General features: G+C 49.7%; 2 protein-coding genes across 6 annotated transcripts in view; both read right to left on the reverse strand.

Moving 5' to 3' along the window:
- LOC137352763 (myelin-oligodendrocyte glycoprotein-like) overlaps positions 1–1,147 on the reverse strand; it is a 38,207-nt gene extending 37,060 nt beyond the window's left edge. Inside the window, exon 1 of the mRNA XM_068018560.1 lies at positions 309–1,147. Within this exon, the coding sequence (XP_067874661.1) occupies positions 309–323 (15 nt within the window). The 5' untranslated portion in view covers positions 324–1,147. The remainder of the gene's footprint in view (positions 1–308) is intronic.
- A 3,590-nt stretch (positions 1,148–4,737) lies between these two features.
- On the reverse strand, positions 4,738–26,627 carry LOC137352754 (myelin-oligodendrocyte glycoprotein-like). Of its 5 annotated transcripts, XM_068018532.1 has the most exons (8): positions 26,454–26,472; positions 21,196–22,058; positions 14,891–14,954; positions 13,435–13,758; positions 12,071–12,109; positions 11,082–11,408; positions 8,131–8,236; positions 4,738–6,969 (listed from the first exon to the last, which is right to left on the reverse strand). In XM_068018532.1, exons 2-8 carry the CDS (start codon positions 21,208–21,210, stop codon positions 6,795–6,797), a joined length of 1,050 nt encoding a protein of 349 aa, XP_067874633.1. In that variant the 5' UTR covers positions 21,211–22,058; positions 26,454–26,472; the 3' UTR covers positions 4,738–6,794. The 5 variants fall into 5 exon arrangements, with proteins under 5 accessions (XP_067874633.1, XP_067874630.1, XP_067874632.1 ...); XM_068018529.1 differs by lacking the exons at positions 14,891–14,954; positions 21,196–22,058 and adding an exon at positions 25,851–25,911 and having other exon boundaries at positions 26,454–26,627; XM_068018531.1 differs by lacking the exon at positions 21,196–22,058 and having other exon boundaries at positions 26,454–26,499.
- Positions 26,628–27,048: the final 421 nt, after the last annotated feature.

Here is a 27,048-nt window from a genome sequence, read left to right on the forward strand (position 1 = left end):
GGCTGAGATGCAATGTTAAATAAGCTGCTGAATCTAAAGGAGTTGTTTAACAAGGCTCTGCTCCCAGCATCGAGCCTTCCTACACAGTGAATGTAGCAACAGAGAAAGGGCCACAACACAGCAGGCCAAATATTCCAACCCTCACCTAGGTGAGTCCTTCCTGGTTTATTTATCAATTTTTAGCATTTAACCTAAACACAAAACAGATTATCTGGTCACTTATCTCTCTGCTACCTGTGGGAACTTGCTGTGTGTAAATTGGTGAGAAAGACACTGTATAAATGGGAGAAACTGAAACTGAATTTTACCTTTTGGAGATACATTGAACTGTTGGTTGGGGCTCTCTCCTCATGTTGCTCTGATTTGGAACATGTTTGACTGTCCGTGTGGCCTCAAGACACACGACTTTTAATGGAATCCATACTTCAGGATAAACTAGATCTTCCTCATTGTTGTGAGTGAGTTTACTTCAGTACCCAGGACACATTGATCACTCCATTTAGTTGCTGTTGGCCTTGTTTCAGTATCTGAGACACATTGAATGTCCTCAAGGCTGTGGCTTTTTCACCTCTATTATAATCCCCACTTGTTATCTCTACCCCGGTGAGCAGAGGTGAGAATTCCAGTCTCTGAATACTGGGTTTACATCCAGCAGGGAACTGGTACCCGATGGGAGCGGAGAGTCAACCCACCACCCATTGTATCTACCCAGACTCTCCTGGTAGGGCGTTGTTAGTCAGGATAAGGACCTGTCTATATAAAGAAAGAGTCTTCCTTATGGAGCACAATCTACTGGGTGTAAAAGCAGTGGAAGGAATCAGCTGCCTCATTTTAAAATGATATATTAATTCCTGAGATGTGGGTGTCACTGGCAAGGCTGGTATTTATTGTCCATCCCGAGACACCCCTTGTGAAGGTGGTGCTGGGTCTTCTTGAACCGTTTCAGTCCCGTGTGGTGAAGGTGCTCCCGCGGTGCCGTTAGGGAGGGAGATCCAGGATTTTGACCCAGTGACGATGAAGGAACGGCCGATATATCTCCAAGTTGGGACGGTGTGTGTGTGACTCGGATGGGAACATGGAGGCGATGGTGTTCCCATGCTCCTGCTGCCCTTGTCCTTCTCGGGGAGGCTGGAGGTTGTGGGTTTGTGAGGTTTTATTGAAGAATGTGGGACTGGGAACAGAAGAGAAAGAAGACTTGTTATCCTCCTTGTCCTGTCACCCTCCTCTAGGAAACCTCAATCCCAGACAATAAATTCATTCATTAAATAAAAAACACCTTTACAATAAATACAACTGCTTTTCCCATTCCAATAAACACTTTACCCCAATTATTCCTTCTCTGATATTCCTTACTGTGATTTGCCCCTCAATAAACTGAACTTTCTAAATTTGGTCAGTGTGACCTTTCACCTCCTGACACCCTTTTCAATTTCATTGTTTCGGATTACATTGGAGATACAGCAGAGAAACAGGTCATTCTTTTCCTCAATTTTAAATTATTCATTCTTGGAATGTGGGCACTGTTACCAAGGACAGCATTTATTGCCCATCCTTAATTGTCCCTGACAAGGTGGCAGTGAGCTTCCTTCTTGAACCGCTGCAGTCCATGTGGTGGATTTACACCCACAGTTCTGTCCTGTAATTTTGCTGTCGAGGTTTGATAAAACTGAGTGTCTTGCTCGGCCATTTCAGAGGGCAGTTAAGAGTTAACCACATTGCTGTGGGTCTGGAGTTACTTGTAGACCAGACCAGACCAGGTAAGGGCGGTAGATTTACCTTCCCGAAAGGATATTAGTGAATCAGATGGGTTTTTACAACAATCGGTAATGGTCATCTTTAAACTAGCTTTTTAATTCCAGATTTAAGTGAATTCAAATTTCACCATCTGCTCTGGTGAGATTCGTAATTATCGAGTTTCCTATTATCACATTTCTATTCTTCTCTCCCCTCCCCTGGACAGCCTCCTGACAGGGCCAGTGTCTGCGGGACCTCCTTCTCAACCTCTCCTAAATCCCCACTACCCAGCTCCGTATTAGTCACACCCTCCCTTTCCTGAACCTGTGTTTTCCTCTGGGGTGTATTCTGGATAAAACTGTCCAGAAATTCCTCCCCCTCTCTTATGTGTCAGAGTCTCTCCAGCTCAATGACTCTGAGCCGGAGAGATTCGAGATGGAGACATCACCTGCAGACGTGTTTGCTCAGGACAGTCTCGCTGTCCACAAACTCCCACATTCTGCAGTCCAGACACACAATCTGCTCTGCTATATCTTAAACTAGCCTTATTTTATTTATTTAACTGAAGTCTTTAATCAATGATTATTTGTAATTTTATAACGTAGTTTAACACGTGAAATAATAACCTTAATACACTACTTATACTTTCCCAGTTCTATGTTTAAACCACTGACGTAGTTTAGAGAAAAAGAAGCCTTAAAACTCACTAACTAATCATTTACCTGTTTATCTAATTAATGCCTCTGGACTTCAGCTCTCTGGTCTCACTGTCTCCCTCTCCCTCTCTCGATCACTCCTTGTTTTGTGAAAGACCAGAACAGCACCTCTTCCCTCCCTGCGCCGAATTCCCTCACTCACCAAATTGTCCGAGTGAAGTACTCTGTCGCAGCAGTACGCCATCGTGCTGGCCTCCATGCTGCTCACTTGGTGTGTAAGTAAAAACCAATTCCAAAGACCTGAGTCAGGCCCTGCTGACCGGGTAAGCAGTTCTAACTCGTCACCTCATTAACTAACCGTGTAGCGACATGAGGGGAGGGCGGATCTTTTTTGGGCAGCGAGTGTTTGGGATGTGGAATGCGCTGCCTGAGAGTGTGGTGGAGGCACATTCAATGGTGGCTTTCAAAAGGGAATTGGATAATGATGTGAAGAGTAAAGTTGTGCGGGGGCTAGGGGAGGAAAAGGCGGGGGGGGCAGTGAGACTAGCTGAGTTGCTCTGACAGAGAGCCAGCACAGACAGGACGGGCCGAATGGCCTCCTCCTCTGCTCTCACCATTCTCTCATTCCATTCACTTCAACCCCTTCTCCCTCCAACGGCTTCTGCTCGCGCCGGGGGGGGCGGGGTCACAGCCAGCCTCCCAATCAGCGGCCGAGCCGGACTGTCACTCAGCTCTCGCCCCGCCCCCCGGCCCCGCCCCTTGGCGGCAAGGGCTTCTCCTGGCGCCAGTGTGTCAGGCTCACACTGCCGAGTGTGTGTGTGTAAGCTTCACACTACTGCTCCTGTGTGTCTGCATGGATTGCAGATAGAATTCACACAGTCTCTGCATTAGAAATAGAAAAGCTCAGCAATCTCACACAATATCAGCTGAGTCCACATTGCCTCACAGCTGATTCTTATTTCTAATCTTTACAGTGGCGAGTGTCTGACATTAAACTGAAATATCCCACAGCCTCTCTTCATATCTATCTCTTCAATTCAATCATTATGGATCTGACTGCTGTCATATATAATGTTTTATACACTTCCTACATTTCCTGTTCCTGATCTCTGTCTCTCCTGTTGAAATCTTGGCGCCTGTCTCGGGGAAGGAGCTGGGCTGTGATGCCTCCCACAGTCAAATAGCCTGTCTACATCCAGTGTAACACCAGAGAGGGCCTGGAGACCGCAGAACGGTCTGGAACGAAGGTCTTGGCCATAAACGAGTTCGTTTTGGTGTGTAATGTTGATTGGACAATATATTTAAAATTTGTACAAAAAAGGGATTTGGGGGAAGTGGTTCCTGAAGATCAGGTGTTGAGGAACAAGTCTGGATCCCTGATAATGAGTTACTCTGTCAACCTCCTGATTGATCTAATGCTGGGTCAGAGGGGTTTGATCTGGTTAGGCCCCATCTGGAGTCACTGTGTTCAGTCTGGGCACCGCCCTTCAGGATGGATATATTGCCCGAGAGGGTGCAGTGCAGATTCAGCAGAATGATACTGGAGTGAAAAGGGTTAAATTACAAGGACAGGTTGCACAGACGAGGCTTGTATTCCCTTTTCTATCAAAAATTAAAAGGTGATCTAATCGCTGTGTTTAAGGTAATTAAAGGATTTGACAGAATAAATAGGAGAGCCAACACAGATTAGATGGGCTGAACAGCCTCATTCTGAGTTGTAACTATTGTTTAATTGAGTTCTCTCCCCCTACATGCCCCATTCAGGTCAATAGCCCTGAACCAACATCACTTTAAATAAAACTGATGATCTGAATCATTATCACATTGCTGTTCATGGGATCTTGCTGTGCACAAGGTAGCTGCTGCATTTCCTACATTACAACAGTAACTACATTTGAAAAAGTACTTCCCTGACTGTGAAACACTTTGGGATGTCCTGAGGTGGTGAAAGACGCTATATAAATGTAAACTCTTTCTTTTATAGAGAGTACCAGAAATGCTCACACTATCAAAGCTCGACAGTCCTGCCACATCCAGTCTTGAACGGTGGGGAACAATTAAACAACAGGCGGAGGAGGCTCCATGAACATCCCCATCCTCAGTGATGGGGGAGCCCAGCACCAGTGAAAAAGACCAGGCTGAAGTGATCACAACCATCTTCAGCTGGAAGTGCCGACTGGATGATCCATCCCGGCCTCTTCCTGAGATCCCACAATCACAGATACCGTCATCAGACAATTCAATTCACTCCAGTTAGGATCAAGAGACTTCCTGCCTGTACACAGCAGCATCTCTGTTCAGGCAGTGACAGACAGAGTCATTAAACATAACAAGACTGTACATTCACTAATATTAACACTGACTTCTCTTTAATCAGAGATTAAATCAAAAATTACATATAGAAAAGTAACATTAATTATACAGAATAGAGGTACAGATATAGACAAAATCTATAGGACTCAGTTTCAATTGTAGAAAACATGTATAAAATATTTACAGTATAAATTACACATAAAAACAGTGACAATGAGGACCTGGACTGCAGAGAGAGAGAGATCGGAGTCCAAGATATACAAATCATTAAAAGCTGGTGAACAGGCACAGATCCTTGAATTAATAAATATTGCTCGAGTGCAAAAGTGAGGACTTTCTGGTAAACCTTCATAAATTCACCAGTTTCAGCTTCAGCTGGAGTATTGAGTCTGGGGATCACACTTTAGGGAGGATGTCAAGGCTTTGGAGAGGAGATTTACTAGAATGGTTCCAGGGTGAGAGACTTCAGTAACAGAAACCACAGAAGGAGCCCATTCAGCCCATTGTGTCAACACAGCCGAAAAAACTGGCCGCCCAATATAATATGTGGAGACTGGAGAAGCCACAGGCAGTTTCAATCTATAAAATATCTAGAAGATGGAATCGGTATATAAACAGTTACTGGCAATAATGTCGCTGCTGGTTTTGCCCAGTGGATGCTGCTGCACAGAGAGTTTCTGAAGCCTCTTCCCATGTTCACCACTGTGGGAGAACCATCGCTACAAGGACTGCAGTGGTTCAGGTACAGATGGACAATAAATGGGGCCCTGCCAGTATCACCCACACTGAGAACAGGTTAATAAATGCATCACAAACTACCTGATGTTCCCACTGTTTGGACCGAGGCGGGAGGAGTGCACTGTTAATTCAGTCCCGCTTCTCCACAGATCACAATATATTCTTTAAGTTTTCCATTTGTTGAAACAATTCCCCAGAATAAAACACACTAACCAGGTTTCTTTACTAAACAAAATTAACAGATTATAAAACAATTCTTAACTAGTAATGCAGTAAAATAATATCACAGATCAAATTTTTAAATATCCAACATTAGATTTTAAAATGTCCCCTTTACCTTAGTTCCTTCACACTCACACATTCCTATACATAAATCAGTTAACTGGAAAAAGAAAAAGAATTTTTAGATTAGAGCTCTGTTACAGACAAAAACACAAATAGATCACGTGTCCACCCCAAAAAGAATAGCAGATGAGACTCACTGCACCAAAGAAGCAGACAGTCCAACGTCTAAGCAACTGTTACAGAAACTTCCAGAATTAGTTCTCTTCAGGCAGTGTTGAAAAGCAATTTAGCTGGCCTTGTTAAAATGCAGGAACATGACAAATTAACATGCTGAACTTCAGAGTCTTTGAGGGAATTGAGAGTAAAAGCACTGGGTTGTAGTCTTCTGTTCTTCCTTGGAATTCTTTCCTTTTTCTGTCCTTCTTTGGCACTTTAGTAGCACTTGACTTTTGTCTCCTTCCAGAAGGTATCACACACATGCACTGACTGACAACCAAACAGCTTGGCAGTTCTCTGCCCACCCAGATGTTCTCTGTTGTTACTGGGCTTGTCAATTTCTGCCCTTTGCCATGGCTTCTGTTCTAAGCCGAGCCCAACCAGGTGACAAACCGTTGCCAATCATCCCTCACTGTCTTCTTGAGTGAAAAACATTTAGCTTAATTTTAAATTCCTTTATTTTATTAAATAATTTTTTAAAAGTCACTTTCATAAAACCACTCGCTCATAAAGAGGATATTTTGGAAGTTACCATCTCACACAGGGAGTGATCAATGGGTTTCACAGCTGAAGTTGGTCCTGTGTGTTCCTGAGACTGGGTTTGGACACAGTGTGTATCAGTAATACTGAGATATAATGTAATATCAATCGGACAGGTTTTCTAGTAAAGGGACAACACTGTCACTGGGTGATTATCTCAAGACTCTGCTGGTCAGAGGGGTTTGTGCAGAGTGGGAAGTGATTGTTGATCCCGATCCTGAGCTCAGACTTTCCACCAGGATTCACTGGATAACCACAATACTGGGCTGATTTTCCCCTCCCCGACCCAGGCTCAGTGCAGTGTAAACTCAGTTAGTGCTGGACAGCCCCGTTCCCCAGAAGGTTTTGTTCTCCAGCTGCTCCATTCTGATGCTCAGGTGCTGTTGTGAAACATGGGACCTTGTGACCTAAACAAGTCACCCCTGTCAAAGGGACGACATGAGATGCTTCATTTTGATTGATGCTGTGATGCTTTTGAACACAATTCCTGGGAGAAAAAAAACAGCAGAGTTCAGGTTACATTAAAAGAATCCAACACTTTGTACAAGTGTGTAAAGGAGCTGTTCAGGAGCACAGACCGATTAAATTACACTCAACATCCTGGGCACCAATGGCAGCTGGAAAATGGGTCACAGGAGCTGCACGGTGATGGAGCACAGAGTGTAGAGGAGAGGAGGCTTATAGAGGAGGCAATGGGCAAGAGCTGGACACTCCACAGGACCTGTGCTGACCGAGGCACCAGACCAATAGAAAAATGACAGCTCACCTCAACATTGGAGATTAAGAAGAATTGACGAGGATCTCGGTTAACACTGAGCTGAAGATGATGGGGATCAGATCAGACAGGAGGAGGCTGGGAATGTCTGTACTCTCCACACTGATCCTGAATTATTGAGAGGAGTCACAGATGGACAGGACATTCCCTGATGTGATCAAACCCGACCCAGCAGTGACCAAACAGGCTGACGGAGGCAGAAATATTGTGATGGGGGAAAAAGAGTCAGAGGACAGAGTTAGAGAATCTGCAATAGTTTCCCCCCCACAACTGGCAGATGGGTAAGAGATGGGCAGGGAGATGTGGATGTTGAGGGAGGCAGAGAAATGCAACATATTTTATTGTCAGTGATCAAAAGCACTGATGGTCAGGTCAAGGGATGAGAGTGGACACAGGGTATATCACAGAAGCGGAGGTAGGTGGGATTTGAGTGATGGGGAGAATATGGAGTCAGAAGCACAGCTCAGGGTCTGATAGGACTCAGAGGTTGTGAACAGTCTGGTTCAGCCTCAGACAGTGGCCAGGGAGGGGGATGGAGTCAGTGACTGGGGAACAGAGCAAGGATCAGAGGCTGGTGAAAAGTCAGAGGAGAGGGGCCAAGGGGATTTTAGGTGTAGGCTGGTGAGTTGTTTGCTGCAGAGATTAGGCGAGTGTCTATTAACTGTGTGATAGAGGGAGCCGCACATTCCTGCTCTTCACCTTCAGTTCATTAGCTAGAGGATGACAACAAGCTGGAAGTGACTGGATAATGCAGCATTGAAACATCCCACACAGCACAAAGTGTATCAGTGTACACAACATTTCCACAACACCAAATAGAATAAAACAAAACTAGAATTAACAATGGGAACTGCAGAACATTCTAGAACTCACCATCTTTGTCGCTTTTGGATTATGAAAACTATAAATCCCTGAAGAAGAAGAAGAAAAAGAATTCCGACAACCAATCCAACTACTGCTCCAGTAGAGGGTCCAGGACCTAGAGACAGAATGAAGCCGTTAACAGACTGCGACACACTAAACAAAACTAACAGCAGAGACTGTCAGCACCTAGTGTTTCAGAACCATCCCCAGTACAAACACATCCCTGGTCAATTCTAGTCCTGGAGGGATGTGGGAGATTAAACACCAATAAACAGCCGCAGACACAGGAAGCCACCCCACAGCTCGACTTTCTTACACACCCACAATGTGATCAATATATGGTTTCCAATGGAGATAACCAGACCCTGACCAGCAGCAGCCTCCCTTTAATTAAACCCAACAGCCCGCTGAAATAAAGCAGGAATTTAAAATAATTTGCCGTTTGGGTAAACCACAGGATTGGATGGAACGCTGGTTTACAGTGGGATCAGTATTACTTTCCACTGACTTCAATGCTGAGGAGTCCTGGGGCCTATGGGGAACCGGTGGGGTGTAGTGGGACTGTTACTGGACTAGTACTCCAGAGCCCAGGTGAATGCTCTGGGGACAGGGGTTTGAATCCCACCCACAGCAGATGGTGAAATTTGAATTTAATTAATAAAATCAGTAATTTAAAATAAAAAGCTAGAATAATGGTGACCATGAAAACAGTCGATTTGTTCATGAATGTCCTTCAGAGAAAGAAATCTGCTGGTCTGGCCTACACGTAACTCCAGACTCACAGCAATATGGTTAACTCTGAACTGCCCTCTGAAATGGCCGAGCAAGCCACTCAGTTCAACAGCAATTAGGGATGGGCAATAAATGCTGGCCTGGCCAGTGACGCAGACATCCCACTAACATGAATAAAATAAAACAAAGTGACTGCTGACAATGCAACCCACTGCCAACATCAGAGTGCTCCCAGCTTCACACATGTGCAGATCAGAGTCTTGCTGTTAGTACAGTGCTGCCCATGTGCAGTCTACGTCAGCACCCGGTTTACCAGGACTTATTCATGTCTACGCTCAAACATCATTGTGTACTGCAATGTCTGCTCACCGCTCACCCCCAGCCTCGCTTCATCTCCCCTCCCCACCCCACCCACTCACTCCACACTTCACACCTCCACCTATCTGTGGGCCATTCACTCCAGCCTCCCCACTCCCTCTGCCACCCCACGATTGCTGCCTTTCTTCCTCGCACAGAGACAGAAAAGATAAGCAGGGGAGGAGAGGGGGAGGGGAGCAGAGGGATGGCAGAGGGAATGAAGCAGCGATGCCAGGAGCAAGTGGTGAGTAGACTGCTGCGGTAGGCAGCGATGATGGCAGGAGGGAGCGAGGTACTGATGGAGGTGGCGACGGCAGGAGGGAGCGAGGTACTGATGGAGGTGGCGATGTCAGGAGGGAGCGAGGTACTGCTGGGGGTCGGATGGAGGTCGTGATGTCAGGAGGGAGCGAGGTACTGCTGGGGGTGGGATGGACGTGGCAAAGGCAGGAGGGAGCGAGGTACTGTTGGGGGTGGGATGGAGGTGACGAAGGCAGGAGGGAGCGAGGTACTGATTGAGGTGGCGAAGGCAGGAGGGAGCGAGGTACTGATGGAGGTGGGATGGAGGTAGTGATGTCAGGAGGGAACGAGGTACTGTTGGGGGTAGGATGGAGGTAGCGAAGGCAGGAGGGAGCGAGGTACTGATGGGGGTGGGATGGAGGTGGCGAAGGCAGGAGGGAGCGAGGTACTGATGGAGGTGGCGATGGCAGGAGGGAGCGAGGTACTGCTGGGGGTGGGATGGAGGTGGCGATGGCAGGAGGGAGCGAGGTACTGATGGGGGTGGGATGGAGGTGGCGAAGGCAGGAGGGAGCGAGGTACTGATGGAGGTGGCGATGGCAGGAGGGAGCGAGGTACTGCTGGGGGTGGGATGGCGATGTCAGGAGGGAGCGAGGTATTGCTGGGGGTGGGATGGAGGTGGTGATGGCAGGAGGGAGCGAGGTACTGTTGGGGGTGGGATGGAGATGGCGATGGCAGGAGGGAGCGAGGTACTGTTGGGGGTGTGATGGAGGCAGTGATCACAGCCACTGTGGGCATTTGTGTTTCATTTGTTTTGTGATAAATTGAGCGTCGCCATCTTTATTACTGGCAGCTGCCAAAAAAGGTCACAGACAGCGACGTTTCAGTGGATCAGGCTGCATTTTCACATATGCAAGTATTGCGACACCTAGTGGATGAATTGTCAGAAAATGCAGCAAAAGAATAAAAAACTCCCTCCTGACTGTATACCACTGTGCCCCCACCTCGGGTGGGTCTGTCCTGCCAGTGGGACAAGACATACCCAGGGATGGTGATAGAGGAGTCTGGGATGTAGGGTTGATTCTGTGAGTGTGACTGTCTCACACAGCTCGCCCAACATGGAGACCAGTCTCCAGAGGTCAGTGAGGGGGACTTTGCAGTGTTGACTGGGCTGGGTTTGCCTTTGCTGTGTCCTTATTCGATTCCTGGGTCACAGCCAGTGGGCCAGTTTTATTCTTGTTTTTCTTTCTAGTGGTTTGATACAAACTGATTGAAGTGGCCGAGCAAATCAGAGGGCAGTTAAAAGTCAACCAGGTTAATGTGGGACAGGAGTCACATATAGACCAGACCGGGTAAGGACGGCAGGTTTCCTTCCCGAGAGGGACATTAGTGAACCAGTTGGGTTTTCCAACAATCCAACAGCTTCATGGTCACTTTTATTGGGACCAACTTTATATTTCCAGATTTATTTTAAACTGAATTTCAATTCTGAAAGTGCCATGGTGGGATTTGAAGCCACGTTCTCTAGATTATTAGTCCAGGCCTCTGGATTACTAGTCGAGTAACATAACCACTGCACTGCCGTACCCATAAAATCAGAGAGTAAATGCAGAATACCTGAAACAGAAACCTCTCACCTGTTACAGAGAGATGGACTGAATCAGTTTGTTGCCATTGATAGTGCTCACCGATCCTCTTGTAAATCTGACACTGATACTCATTCTGGTCTGACTGCCTGAGGTCAGAGATCATTAGTGACCAGTTGCCTTGTTCCAGTTGATCTTGGAACAGGTTTGTTCTGTTTCTGAACTGTGGGTCTTGTTGTGTTAAATCATCGTTCCCATCGATAAACTTGTGTAAAATTTCACGATTGGATATCCACCAAATTACCTGTAATTCAGAGACTGGGACATTCCCTTTGTAGATACAGGGCAGCACAACCTGCTCCCCAAGGAACCCAGAAACTGGAAAAGATTGAAAGTATTTATCCACAGATATAACCTCCCTGCTGGTACATTCCATCCCAAGCTTCACATGGTTACACTGCGATGCTTGATTTACAAGAAGCACTGATCAGTAACTCACTGCTTTCATTTCTGTGGGAAGGTTAAAGGTCAGCAATGCAGTATTTATAATGACAAGTCTCCAGTACAGTGTACACTATTCTTGTCATTTTTAAAATGGAAACATCTCCGTGTCACACACTGAAACAAGTAAATATCTACATTTTTACAATTTAACGCTGGTTTTACAACTGGGTCAATATTACTTGCCGTTGACCTCAATTAGCATTGCACCAATCCCAGTTTCCCAACTGGAGGGTTCGGTTAAAATTGTACCGAATCTTTTCACAGACTCCCAGAAACACTGATGCTAGTGGGAAGCAGGAATCCTCAGAGTTCTGTATCAGAGGGACAGGAAGGTGAGTCTCAGAAACAGAAATAACAATTGCAGGTAGTTTAAGGAGCAGTTACAGGTAACGGTGTCCCACATCACTCACTCTCACAGAATCATTCATTGGTAAAATATCACAGCATTTCAAACCTTCCAATATTACTACCTGTCTATCCAGCATGATCAAATGTAAAATCTAAAAACACATGCAGTAGTTTAGAAATAGATTTACCTGGTACAGGTGTGTTCGGTACAGGTGTACGAGCTCGCTCTAAAGAAAACATCATGTGTTTAGTATTGTGTGTGAAACAAACTGCAGAAATGTTCAAAGACTCTATCGGGCTGGAGGGAAACACATCCCGGGAGGAACGAGACTTGGGTCAAACTGATCAGGAACAGGGTCGGCAGAGTGAAAAATCCAACAGGATTGCATTCACTTTGAGGGATAGAATGGAAGTTTTCCAGAGTTACCCCCAACAGGATCATTCCCAGCAGACTACACCCACCTGTGGAGAGAATTCCCACAGGATCCTGGGCGACTGGGATACACTTTCAAGGTAAGTGCACTGGGTCTTGTAAAGGCTGCCTGAGGGGTGCTATGGACCCCACCTCCTGCACCCCAACATCTGGAGACAGATGGAGCACGTTTCTGGAGAGTGAGAGCAGCTTGATAGCACCGTTAACTCCTTCCATCACCCAGTTTAGCAGCTCTGTCCTTCAGGGCTCAGCCAGCTCGGTCAGTGGTGGGATTACAGAGTGACCCTTGGTGATGGAAAGTGAAGTCCCCACTCAGTACATTCTGTGTCCTTGTTACCCTCAGTGCTTCCTCCAAGTGGTGTTCAACATGGAGGAGAACTGATTCATCAGCTGAGGGAGGGCAGTAGGTGGGAATCAGCAGGAGGTCTCCAGGCCCATGTTTGACCTGAAGCTGTGAGATTTCATGGGGTTCAGAGTCAATGTTGAGGAGTCCTGGGGTCACTGACTCCAGACTGGATACCACTGTGTCCCCACCTCTGGTGGGTCTGTCCTGCAGGTGCGACAGAACATACCCAGGGATGGTGATAGAGGGGTCTGGGATGTCGGGTTGATTCTGTGATGATGACTCTGTCACACAGCTCTCCCAACATGGACACCAGTCTCCAGATGTCAGTGAGGGGAACATGGCAGTGTCAACTGGGCTGCATTTGCCTTTGCTGTGTCCTGATTCAATATGTGTGTCACAGCCAGTGGGCCGTTCAATTTTATTCCTGTTTTCCTTTCCAGTGGTTTGATACAAACTGATTGAAGTGGCCGAGCAGGTCAGAGGGCAGTTAAAAGTCAACCAGGTTAATGTGGGACTGGAGTCATATAGACCAGACCGGGTAAGGACGGCAGGTTTCCTTCCCGAGAGGGACATTAATGAACTGAATTTAAATTCAGTTCAAAATAAATCTGGAAATTTTAAATTCTGAAAGTGCCATGGTGGGATTTGAACTCAAGTTCTCGGGATTATTAGACCAGGCCTCTGGATTACTAGTCTAGTAACATAACCACTGCACTACTGCACCCATAAAATCAGAGAGTAAATGCAGAATACCTGAAACAGAATCCTCTCACCTGTTACAGAGAGATGGACAACTTGATGAAAGACTGGACTCGACCTCTGCAGAATCTGACATCGATACTCATTCTGGTCTGACTGCCTGAGGTCAGAGATCATGAGTGACCAGTTGCCTTGTTCCAGTTGATCTTTGAACAGGTTTGTTCTGTTTCTGAACTGTGGGTCTTGTTGTGTTAAATCATCGTTCCCATCGACAAAATTATGTAAAACTCCGCGCTTGAATATCCACCAAATTACCTGTAACTCAGAGACTGGGACATTCCCTTTGTAGGTACAGGGCAGCACAACCTGCTCCCCAAGGAACCCAGAAACTGAGTAACCTGGAAAAGATTGAAAGTATTTATCCACAGATATAACCTCCCTGCTGGTACATTCCATCCCAAGCTCCACATGGTTACACTGCGATGCTTGATTTACAAGAAGCATTGATCAGTAACTCACTGCTTTCATTTCTGTGGGAAGGTTAAAGGTCAGGCATTAAGGGCCTTCAACTAAAACCAGCTTGTGCTGGATATTTGTATCCACAGAGCAGCTGGACAGCACTTTGAATCGTGTGTTTCCCATTGTACACATGCTGGGAGAACACATCAGGATCTTGGTCACCCTGCCCACCTCCCCCCTTTGGGAGAACAATGACAGACTGGGGGTGCACAATGTGAGGTGGAGCTCAGGAGCAGAAAACTGACCCTGAAATGTAAAGACAGGAACGGGTGGGGGAGGGGGTACCCGAGGATGTGGAAAGGGCTTTGGACAGGTTGGGGGGACAATGACGGATGAGTACACTGTGTAGGGGGTGAGGCAGCACCTGATGGTCTGAAAGGGGCCGAGGCAATGTGGATCCTCACCTCTCCACCACTAACCTGTCAGACCTTGCTCCTCACCCTAATACGGCCAGACTCTGCCCCCTCCCAGGACCCAAAACACAATCCCCAATCCTGATGACCCTACTCCCCATGCTCAGAGGCAATTCCCAGTTCTATTTGATCCAGGACTGTCCCAGACTCCTGATCCCAGTGCTCAGGACCCCATCCCAGTACCACTGGACCCCAGTCACCCATCCCAGTGTCACTGAGTGTTGCTCAGTGTCCAGATTCCACTGTTCACATCACAGGGGTTAATCTGAAGACATTAACTGCCTTCCTTTCAGGTCTCATGATCATTATGTGTAATGTGAATCGACTGTGTCCACTCCCTCAATGGGCCCACTCACAGTGAACACAGCACCTTAAAGCAAGATGAATTCCTGATATAATGAAGACTATTCCCCAGTAATATACACATTACTGATTTCAGTCCCAGACACCCAGACAAATGTTCTTTCCAGGAGATAGCTAACTGCAGTCTGTATAAATTCACAAGGTTAGCACCATCCAGGAAGATAAATCCTGATATAATCCATGTCACCAGCAGCCCCGAACTCTGCTGAAATGTGAGAGCAGTCACAGCGTTTACCTGAAACAGCAGCAACAGCATTTAACAGCAGCAGCAGGAGGAGGAGTTTCTGTAAGTTGGGTCCCTGCAACAAGAAAACACAGTTACCCCCCTTTACCACAGTTTCTTGCTGCTCATGTCCATTACTGAGCCGGGACAGGACACAGTCCATGGTCCCTCTCCCCATTACTGACCTCCCTCCCTCCCGGATCTGAGACACATTGAGACCGGGAGCAGCCCTGACACAGTCCATGGTCCCTCTCCCCATTACTGACCCTCCCTCCCTCCCTCCCGGCTCTGAGACACATTGAGACCGGGAGCAGCCCTGACACAGTCCATGGTCCCTCTCCCCATTACTGACCCCCCTCCCTCCCGGCTCTGAGACACATTGAGACTGGGAGCAGCCCTGACACAGTCCATGGTCCCTCTCCCCATTACTGACCCTCCCTCCCTCCCGGCTCTGAGACACATTGAGACCGGGAGCAGCCCTGACACAGTCCATGGTCCCTCTCCCCATTACTGACCCCCCTCCCTCCCGGCTCTGAGACACATTGAGACCGGGAGCAGCCCTGACACAGTCCATGGTCCCTCTCCCCATTACTGACCCTCCCTCCCTCCCTCCCGGCTCTGAGACACATTGAGACCGGGAGCAGCCCTGACACAGTCCATGGTCCCACTCCCCATTACTGACCCTCCTCCCTCCCGGCTCTGAGACACATTGAGACCGGGAGCAGCCCTGACACAGTCCATGGTCCCTCTCCCCATTACTGACCCTCCCTCCCTCCCTCCCGCCTCTGAGACACATTGAGACCGGGAGCAGCCCTGACACAGTCCATGGTCCCTCTCCCCATTACTGACCCTCCCTCCCTCCCTCCCGGCTCTGAGACACATTGAGACCGGGAGCAGCCCTGACACAGTCCATGGTCCCTCTCCCCATTACTGACCCCCCTCCTTCCCGGCTCTGAGACACATTGAGACCGGGAGCAGCCCTGACACAGTACATGGTCCCTCTCCCCATTACTAACCCTCCCTCCCGGCTCTGAGACACATCGAGACCGGGAGCAGCCCTGACACAGTCCATGGTCCCTCTCCCCATTACTGACCCCCCTCCCTCCCGGCTCTGAGACACATTGAGACCGGGAGCAGCCCTGACAGTCCATGGTCCCTCTCCCCATTACTGACCCCCCTCCCTCCCGGCTCTGAGACACATTGAGACCGGGAGCAGCCCTGACACAGTCCATGGTCCCACTCCCCATTACTGACCCCCCTCCCTCCCGGCTCTGAGACACATTGAGACCGGGAGCAGCCCTGACACAGTCCATGGTCCCTCTCCCCATTACTGACCCCCCTCCCTCCCGGCTCTGAGACACATTGAGACCGGGAGCAGCCCTGACACAGTCCATGGTCCCACTCCCCATTACTGACCCCCCTCCCTCCCGGCTCTGAGACACATTGAGACCGGGAGCAGCCCTGACACAGTCCATGGTCCCGCTCCCCATTACTGACCCCCCTCCCTCCCGGCTCTGAGACACATTGAGACCGGGAGCAGCCCTGACACAGTCCATGGTCCCTCTCCCCATTACTGACCCCCCTCCCGGCTCTGAGACACATTGAGACCGGGAGCAGCCCTGACACAGTCCATGGTCCCTCTCCCCATTACTGACCCCCCTCCCTCCCGGCTCTGAGACACATTGAGACCGGGAGCAGCCCTGACACAGTCCATGGTCCCACTCCCCATTACTGACCCCCCTCCCTCCCGGCTCTGAGACACATTGAGACCGGGAGCAGCCCTGACACAGTCCATGGTCCCTCTCCCCATTACTGACCCCCCTCCCTCCCGGCTCTGAGACACATTGAGACCGGGAGCAGCCCTGACACAGTCCATGGTCCCACTCCCCATTACTGACCCCCCTCCCTCCCGGCTCTGAGACACATTGAGACCGGGAGCAGCCCTGACACAGTCCATGGTCCCGCTCCCCATTACTGACCCCCCTCCCTCCCGGCTCTGAGACACATTGAGACCGGGAGCAGCCCTGACACAGTCCATGGTCCCTCTCCCCATTACTGACCCCCCTGCCTCCCGGCTCTGAGACACATTGAGACCGGGAGCAGCCCTGACACAGTCCATGGTCCCACTCCCCATTACTGACCCCCCTCCCTCCCGGCTCTGAGACACATTGAGACCGGGAGCAGCCCTGACACAGTCCATGGTCCCGCTCCCCATTACTGACCCCCCTCCCTCCCGGCTCTGAGACACATTGAGACCGGGAGCAGCCCTGACACAGTCCATGGTCCCGCTCCCCATTACTGACCCTCCTCCCTCCCGGCTCTGAGACACATTGAGACCAGGAGCAGCCCTGACACAGTCCATGGTCCCTCTCCCCATTACTGACCTCCCTCCCGGCTCTGAGACACATTGAGACCGGGAGCAGCCCTGACACAGTCCATGGTCCCTCTCCCCATTACTGACCCCCCTCCCTCCCGGCTCTGAGACACATTGAGACCGGGAGCAGCCCTGACACAGTCCATGGTCCCACTCCCCATTACTGACCCCCCTCCCTCCCGGCCCTGACACAGTCCATGGTGCCTCTCCCCATTACTGACCCCCCTCCCTCCCGGCTCTGAGACACATTGAGACCGGGAGCAGCCCTGACACAGTCCATGGTCCCTCTCCCCATTACTGACCCCCCTCCCTCCCGGCTCTGAGACACATTGAGACCGGGAGCAGCCCTGACACAGTCCATGGTCCCTCTCCCCATTACTGACCCCCCTCCCTCCCGGCTCTGAGACACATTGAGACCGGGAGCAGCCCTGACACAGTCCATGGTCCCTCTCCCCATTACTGACCCTCCCTCCCGGCTCTGAGACACATTGAGACCGGGAGCAGCCCTGACACAGTCCATGGTCCCACTCCCCATTACTGACCCCCCTCCCTCCCGGCTCTGAGACACATTGAGACCGGGAGCAGCCCTGACACAGTCCATGGTCCCGCTCCCCATTACTGACCCCCCTCCCTCCCGGCTCTGAGACACATTGAGACCGGGAGCAGCCCTGACACAGTCCATGGTCCCTCTCCCCATTACTGACCCCCCCTCCCTCCCGGCTCTGAGACACATTGAGACCGGGAGCAGCCCTGACACAGTCCATGGTCCCACTCCCCATTACTGACCCCCCTCCCTCCCGGCCCTGACACAGTCCATGGTGCCTCTCCCCATTACTGACCCCCCTCCCTCCCGGCTCTGAGACACATTGAGACCGGGAGCAGCCGACACAGTCCATGGTCCCTCTCCCCATTACTGACCCCCCTCCCGGCTCTGAGAGACATTGAGACCGGGAGCAGCCCTGACACAGTCCATGGTCCCACTCCCCATTACTGACCCCCCTCCCTCCCGGCCCTGACACAGTCCATGGTCCCGCTCCCCATTACTGACCCCCCTCCCTCCCGGCTCTGAGACACATTGAGACCGGGAGCAGCCCTGACACAGTCCATGGTCCCACTCCCCATTACTGACCCCCCTCCCTCCCGGCCCTGACACAGTCCATGGTCCCTCTCCCCATTACTGACCCCCCTCCCTCCCGGCTCTGAGACACATTGAGACCGGGAGCAGCCCTGACACAGTCCATGGTCCCTCTCCCCATTACTGACCCCCCTCCCTCCCGGCTCTGAGACACATTGAGACCGGGAGCAGCCCTGACACAGTCCATGGTCCCTCTCCCCATTACTAACCCTCCCTCCTGGCTCTGAGACACATTGAGACCGGGAGCAGCCCTGACACAGTCCATGGTCCCTCTCCCCATTACTGACCCTCCATCCCGGCTCTGAGACACATTGAGACCGGGAGCAGCCCTGACACAGTCCATGGTCCCTCTCCCCATTACTGACCCCCCTCCCTCCCGGCTCTGAGACACATTGAGACCGGGAGCAGCCGACACAGTCCATGGTCCCTCTCCCCATTACTGACCCCCCTCCCGGCTCTGAGACACATTGAGACCGGGAGCAGCCCTGACACAGTCCATGGTCCCACTCCCCATTACTGACCCCCCTCCCTCCCGGCCCTGACACAGTCCATGGTCCCGCTCCCCATTACTGACCCCCCTCCCTCCCGGCTCTGAGACACATTGAGACCGGGAGCAGCCCTGACACAGTCCATGGTCCCTCTCCCCATTACTGACCCCCCTCCCTCCCGGCTCTGAGACACATTGAGACCGGGAGCAGCCCTGACACAGTCCATGGTCCCACTCCCCATTACTGACCCCCCTCCCTCCCGGCCCTGACACAGTCCATGGTCCCGCTCCCCATTACTGACCCCCCTCCCTCCCGGCTCTGAGACACATTGAGACCGGGAGCAGCCCTGACACAGTCCATGGTCCCTCTCCCCATTACTGACCCTCCCTCCCTCCCGGCTCTGAGACACATTGAGACCGGGAGCAGCCCTGACACAGTCCATGGTCCCACTCCCCATTACTGACCCCCCTCCCTCCCGGCTCTGAGACACATTGAGACCGGGAGCAGCCCTGACACAGTCCATGGTCCCTCTCCCCATTACTGACCCCCCGGGTGTGAGACACTGACAATACCTGCAGTGCTTTTCTATCCATTGCCCCTGATCCTCAATCACCAGCTCCCGGAGACAGTCACATTAAACACTTTTCCATCCATTGCCCCTGATCCTCCCACCAGCTCCCGGAGACAGTCACATTAAACACTTTTCCATCCATTGCCCCTGATCCTCAATCACCAGCTCCCGGAGACAGTCACATTAAACACTTTTCTATGTCATCATTCAGAGGCGGATCTGTCCCAGTCTTTGTGTCTGGGTCCATTCAGAGGGGGATCTGTCCCAGTCCCAGTCCCGGTCCCTTCCCCTCCCCCATGGTCTGAAGTGAACAGTTTCCCGGGAGCTGACACTCGGATTGTTGTTTCACTCAAATCCCTTCCCGGGAAAAGCAGCTTTTAACACAGCTTTTCCTGACAGAGACTGCACCATTATTACACACTCCCCCACTCAGTGTGACAATGGATCAGTCCAGGCCCGCCCACAAAGTTCACTGATGAAGTTAATGAAGTGTCTCCATTTCTTCACTCACACTCAGTGAATGTGGTCAGTTTACAAATTCTCCCTGTGGCTGCATGGGTTTCCAGGCCCGCCCACCAGGTTCTGTTTATCGTAAACGTTCAATTACTAAAACCACAAATTCACCGCAGTCCTCACAGACTTGTTTAATTTAATCACACAAACCACCTTTACTGCAGAAGCAGGAAATGGAAACTGCTGAAATATCTCAGACTTTGTAAAAACATATACAGAGTTTCACCCTTTCAGCTCCATTCTCCTCCCCCTGTGCTGTTTCTATTCTATTTTATTCTCTGACTGTTCCTCAGAACTGAATCCACATCTTCCAGGGTGTTTTCTTTCACTGAATTTGAGATCCAGCTGTGGTTCAGTTGGTAGCTCTCCAGGACTTGGGCACAAAAATCAAGCTTTATTTGAGGGTGGGTGCACAGGGAGCCCCGCACTGCCGGAGGGCGCGGTGCAGAGGGAGCTGTCTGAGAAACGGGGAGGGGTGGGGGGGGTGTTCTGGGTGGTCACTATCACATTGCTGGCTGTGGGATCTTGCTGTGCACACACTGACTGCTGCATTTCCTACATTACAACAGTCAATACACTTCAGAAAAAGTACATCATTGGCTGGGAAGCATTTTCAGATGCCGGTGGTCGTGAAAAGCAAGACTTGCGAGACTTTTTTCTCCCGCCACATCAGCTCCATCAGTGAGAGCTCGAACCTCCCTCTCTGTTACATCTCCCAGACTTTACCCACTCAGCCCATCTGCTGCTGAAGCCCTCATTCCTTCCTTTCTTACCTCCACACTCAATTATTCCAACCCTCTCCTGGCCTGAATGAGGCTCCACATTGAGGATTGAACCTGACAAACGTTTACCTTCACTGTCAAAACTCACATGAAGAATGGATGTTTATGTGGGCAAACAGAGGGCTGCTGGTATCCACGTGTCAGACATGACTCAGTGGGTAACACTCACCTCAGTCAGAAGGTACTGCAGTACTGAGTGAGTGCTGCACTGTCAGAGGTACTGTCTTTCAGGTGAGAGGTTAAACCGAGGGCCCTGTCTGCCCTCTTTGATGTGAAGGATCCCACAACCACAAAGCCAGATCCTCCTGGTGTATTTGTCAATGTTTAGAATTTAACCAACACATAAAACAGTTTAGTGCAGACATTTATCACATGGTTATTTGTGGGAACTTGTTGCGTGTAAATTGGTGAGAAAGACACTGTATAAATGGGAGAAACTGAAACTGGAATTTACCTTTCGGAGATACATTGAACTGTTGGTTGGGGCTCTCTCCTCGTGTTGCTCTGATTTGGAACATGTTTGACTGTCCCTGTGGCCTCAAGACACACGACTTTTAATGGAATCCATACTTCAGGATAAACTAGATCTTCCTCATTGTTGTGAGTGAGTTTACTTCAGTACCCAGGACACATTGATCACTCCATTTAGTTGCTGTTGGCCTTGTTTCAGTATCTGAGACACATTGAATGTCCTCATGGCTGTGGCCTTTTCACCTCTATTATAATCCCCACTTGTTATCTCTACCCCGGTGAGCAGAGGTGAGAATTCCAGTCTCTGAATACTGGGTTCACATCCAGCAGGAAACTGGTACCCGATGGGAGCAGAGAGTCAACCCACCACCCATTGTATCGACCCGGACTCTCCTGGTAGGGTGTTGTTAGTCAGGATAAGGACCTGTCCATATAAAGAAAGAGTCTTCCTTATGGAGCACAATCTACTGGGTGTAAAAGCAGTGGAAGGAATCAGCTGCCTCATTTTAAAATGATATATTAATTCCTGAGATGTGGGTGTCACTGGCAAGGCTGGTATTTATTGTCCATCCAGAGACGCCCCTTGTGAAGGTGGTGCTGGGTCTTCTTGAACCGTTTCAGTCCCGTGTGGTAAAGGTGCTCCCACGGTGCCGTTAGGGAGGGAGATCCAGGATTTTGATCCAGTGACGATGAAGGAACGGCCGATATATCTCCAAGTTGGGACGGTGTGTGGGTGACTCGGAGGGGAACATGGAGGCGATGGTGTTCCCATGCTCCTGCTGCCCTTGTCCTTCTAGGGGAGGCTGGAGGTTGTGGGTTTGTGAGGTTTTATTGAAGAATGTGAGACTGGGAACAGAAGAGAAAGAAGACTTGTTATCCTCCTCGTCCTGTCACCCTCCTCTGGGAAACCTCAATCCCAGACAATAAATTCATTCATTAAATAAAAAACACCTTTACAATAAATACAACTTCTTATTCCATTAAACATTTCCCCCAACAATTCCTTCTCAGAGCTTCCTTAATGTGAGTTATCCCTCAATAAAATAAACTTTCTGAAGTTGGCCATTCACTTTGACCTTTCACCTCCTCACACATATTTAAATTTCAACTGTTTTATCTTTGAACTGTTTCTGCTCGGGTCAGTGGCACCTGAGACAGCCGCCAATCAGGTGCCACAACGCCCTGTCACTCAGGATTCCCCGCCCAACCGACGGGCTGAGAAAACAGCCAGCCAATCAGGGAAAGGATGTGCGAGCTGCACTTCCGCCAATCGGTGCTTTCCGCAGATATGACGACACTGTAAAGCGGGATTGCTATTGGTCCCTGATGCCATTAGAAACCGATAAACAAGGTTACGTGTTCAGCCGCTGATTGGCTGATGGCTCGCCCAATGGCGGAGGATGAAGAAGGCGGGGGAAAATCAGCCGCCATTTTATGACGCAGTCTGATTCACCGCCAAACTGTTAATTCCGGGAATTGTGAAACAAATGTTTGTTTGAGGTGATATTTCGGCGTCGATGTTATCCAGAGGAGATGCGTTTGCTCAGGATGCAGTGTGATCGGGAACACCGGGATTTTCAGGAGCAGCCGGTAACAGCAGCTGAGGAACAAATGTCAGAAATGGATGTTTGTCTCCACAGAGCAGCTGGACATCGCTTTGAATCGTGTGTTTCCCATTGTAAACATATTGGTCACAATGTCCACCCCCAGTCTGTCATTAAAATTAAAGCAAATGACTGCAGATGCTGGAAATATAAAAAAAAAGGCTGGAAATACTCAGCAGGTCTGGCAGCGTCTGTGGAGAGAGAAACAGAGTTAATGTTTCAGCTCAGTGACCCTTCATCAGAACTGACAAATATTAGAAATGTGAAAGGTTCTCAGCAAGTAAAGTGGGGGTAGGGCAAGAGGTAACAAAGGAGGTCTCGATAGGACAAGGTCACAGTGAGTAACTGACCAGAAGGTCACGGAGCAAAGGTAAACAATATGTTAATAGTGTGTTGAAAGACAAAGCATTAGTACAGATAGGGTGTTCATGGCCTGAAACTGAACAGCCACAAGCAAAACAATAAAAAAGTGGGTAAGCAAACTGAACAAACTAAGATAAAATAAAAACAAACAAAAAAGAACTAAAAATAAAAGTAAAATGGGGGGCCCGCTATGCTTTGAAGTTATTGAACTCAATGTTCAGTCCGGCAGGCTGCAGCGTGCCTAATCGGTAGATGAGATGCTGTTCCTCGAGCTTGCGTTGATGTTCACTGGAACACTGCAGCAATCCCAGGGCAGAGATGTGAGCACGAGAGCGGAGGGGGAGGGGAGTGTTGAAATGGCCAGCAACCGGACGCTCGGGTACATGCTTTCGGACCAATTCTCCATTGCACTACCACCTCATCACCTATCCACGGCACCTTCCCCTGCAATTGCAGGAGGTGTAATACCTGCCCATTCAATTCCTCTCTCCTCACTATCCCAGGCCCCAAACACTCCTTTCAGGTGAAGCAGTGATTTACTTGTACTTCTTTCAATGTAGTATTCTGTATTAGCTGCTCACAATGTGGTCTCCTCTACATTGGGGAGACCAAGCACAGAGTGGGTGACCGCTTGGCTGAACACCTCCAATCAGTCCGCAAGCAGGACCCTGAGCTTCCGGTTGCTGGCCATTTCAACACTCCCCTTGCGCCCCCCCACCCCCCCGCCCTCATGCTTACATCTGTGTCCTGGGATTGCTGCAGTGTTCCAGTGAACATCAACGCAAGCTCGAGGAACAGCATCTCATTTCCCAATTAGGCACACTACAGCCTGCCGGACTGAACATTGAATTCAATAATTTCAGAGCATGACGGGCCCCCATTTTACTTGTATTTTGTGTTACTTATTTCTTCAATTGTTCTGTTTTATTTTTATCTTAGTTTGTTCAGTTTGCTTACCCACTGTTTTTTTTCATGTTTGTACTTGCGGCTGTATAGTTTTCAGTTCATTAACACCCTCTCTGTACTAATGCTTTATCTTTCAACACACCATTAATATACTGTTTGTCTTTGCTCCATGACCTTCTGGTCAGTTACTCTCTGACCTTGTCCCATCTACACCGCCTTTGTTATCTCTTGCCCCAACCCCACTTTACTTGCTTAAAAAGCTTCACATTCCTGTAAGGACTCCATTCCATTCTCCCAGTTTCTCCGTCTCCGACACATCTGCTCTGATGATGCGACCTTCCATGATGGTGCTTCTGTTATGACCTAAACCGAGGATTTCCCCCCCACTGTTGTTGACAGGGCCCTCAACCGTGTCCGGCCCATTTCCCGCACCGCTACCCTCACTCCTTCCCCTCCCTCCCAGATCCGTGATAGGGTTCCCCTTGTCCTCACTTTCCACCCCATCAGCCTCCATATCCAAAGGATCATCCTTCGCCATTTCCGCCACCTCCAGCGTGATGCCACTACCAATGGCATCTTCCCCTCCCTTCCCCTGTCAGCATTCTGAAGGGATCGTTCCCTCCGTGACACCCTCGTCCACTCCTCCATTACCCCCACCACCTCGTCCCCGTCCCATGGCACCGTCCCCTGCAATCGCAGAGGTGTAATACCTACCCGTTTACCTACTCTGTCCTCACTATCCCAGGCCCCAAACACTCCTTTCAAGTGAAGCAGCGATTTACTTGTACTTCTTTCAATGTAGTATACTGTATTCACTGCTCACAACGTGGTCTGCTCTGCATTGGGGAGACGAAACGCAGACTGGGTGACCGCTTTGCGGAATACCTCCACTCAGTCCGCAAGCAGGACCCAGAGCTTCCGGTTGCTTGCCATTTCAACACTCCCCCCTGCTCTCATCTCTATCCTGGGATTGCTGCAGTGTTCCAGTGAACATCAACACAAGCTCGAAGAACAGCATCTCATTTTCCGATTAGGCACACGACAGTCTGCCGGACTGAACATTAAGTTCAATAACTTCAAAGCATGGCCGGCCCCCCATTTTAATTTTATTTTTAGTTATTTTTACAATTTTTTTTCTTCTGTTTATTTCATTTCATCGTAGTTTATTCAGTTTGCTTACCCACTGTTGTTTTTTTCATGTTTGTTACTTGCTGCTGTTCAATATTTAATCCGTTAACACCTTATCTGTACTAATGCTTTGTCTTTCAACACACCATTAACAAATTGTTTGCCTTTGCTCCAAGACCTTTTGGTCAGCTGTGTGGCCTTATCCAATCTACACCTTCTCCTTTGTTACCTCTTACCCATCCCCACCTCACTTGCTTATAACCTTTGACATTTTGAATATTTGCTAGATCCGAAGAAGGGTCACTGACCAGAAACATTAACTCTGCTTCTCTTTCCACAGATGCTGCCAGACCTGCTGAGAATTTCTTGTTTTTATCCCAGTCTGTCATTGTTCTCCCAATGTGAGGTGGAGCTCAGGAGATGAATTCCTGATATAACTAACACGATTCCCCAGTAATATACACATTACTGATTTCAGTCCCAGACACCCAGACAAATGTTCTTTCCAGGAGACAGCTAACTGCAGTCTGTATAAATTCACAAGGTTAGCACCATCCAGGAAGATCAATCCTGATATAATCCATATCACCAGCAGCCCCGAGCTCTGCTGAAATGTGAGAGCAGTCACAGCGTTTACCTGAAACAGCAGCAACAGCATTTAGCAGCAGCAGGAGGAGGAGTTTCTGTAAGTTGGGTCCCTGCAACAAGAAAACACAGTTACCCCCCTTTACCACAGTTTCTTGCTGCTCATGTCCATTTCTGAACCGGGACAGGAGACAGTCCATGGTCCCGCTCCCCATTACTGACCCCCCTCCCTCCCTCCCTCCCGGCTCTGAGACACATTGAGACCGGGAGCAGCCCTGACACAGTCCATGGTCCCTCTCCCCATTACTGACCCCCCTCCCTCCCGGCTCTGAGACACATTGAGACCGGGAGCAGCCCTGACACAGTCCATGGTCCCTCTCCCCATTACTGACCCCCCTCCCTCCCGGCTCTGAGACACATTGAGACCGGGAGCAGCCCTGACACAGTCCATGGTCCCTCTCCCCATTGCTGACCCTCCCCCGGGTGTGAGACACATTGAGACCGGGAGCAGCCCTGACACAGTCCATGGTCCCTCTCCCCATTGCTGACCCTCCCCCGGGTGTGAGACACATTGAGACCGGGAGCAGCCCTGACACAGTCCATGGTCCCTCTCCCCATTACTGACCCTCCCCCGGGTGTGAGACACTGACAATACCTGCAGCTCCTTTCCCATGGGGAGATGGAGAAGAATCACTTCCTGCTCAGCCGCATGTTCAAGCCGGTCCTGGAGCATGCGACCCAGCGAGGGGCGGGGCCTGGGATTTCGGGGCGGGGCCAGGCAATAGGAGCGGCCACTATCTGCATCTGGGCCCATGGTGTGGGGAGGGGCTGTTACTCTGAGGACAGACAGAGGGAGATCAGTCCCGGTACCTTTCCCCTCTCAGAGGGGATGAAATGAACAGCCGGCAGGGAATCAGCACTTGCTTGTTCTTTGACTCAAATCCCTTCAGACAGAGGCTGCACCATTATTCCACTCACTCACAACCCCCCCCTTCTCAGTGTGAAAATGGGTCAGTCCAGTCCCCCCGCCGCCATCTGAGTCACGTGACTGCTGAACCCAATCGGCGGGAATTTGACTTCAAATTAGACCGGAAATGATGTGAATTCTCAGACTTTGTCAAAACAGAAACAGAGTTTAACCCTTTCAGCTCCATTCTCCTCCTCCTGTGCTGTTTCTATTCTATTTTATTCTCTGACTGTTCCTCAGAACTGAATCCACATCTTCCAGGGTGTTTTCTTTCACTGAATTT

The sequence above is a fragment of the Heterodontus francisci genome, chromosome 39 (assembly GCF_036365525.1).
Source record: "Heterodontus francisci isolate sHetFra1 chromosome 39, sHetFra1.hap1, whole genome shotgun sequence".
In the NCBI taxonomy this organism is placed as follows: domain Eukaryota; kingdom Metazoa; phylum Chordata; class Chondrichthyes; order Heterodontiformes; family Heterodontidae; genus Heterodontus; species Heterodontus francisci.

Excerpts from the sequence above, each read along its gene's own strand:
- LOC137352754 (XM_068018529.1), bottom strand. The coding sequence starts at position 26,612 with ATGGGCCCAGATGCAGATAGTGGCCGCTCCTATTGCCTGGCCCCGCCC. Across the intron at positions 13,759-25,850 it reads TGCTGTTGCTGCTGTTTCAG|GTTACTCAGTTTCTGGGTTC; the intron begins GTAAACGCTGTG and ends AATCTTTTCCAG. Across the intron at positions 12,110-13,434 it reads TGTCCATCTCTCTGTAACAG|AGCGAGCTCGTACACCTGTA; the intron begins GTGAGAGGATTC and ends TGTTTTCTTTAG.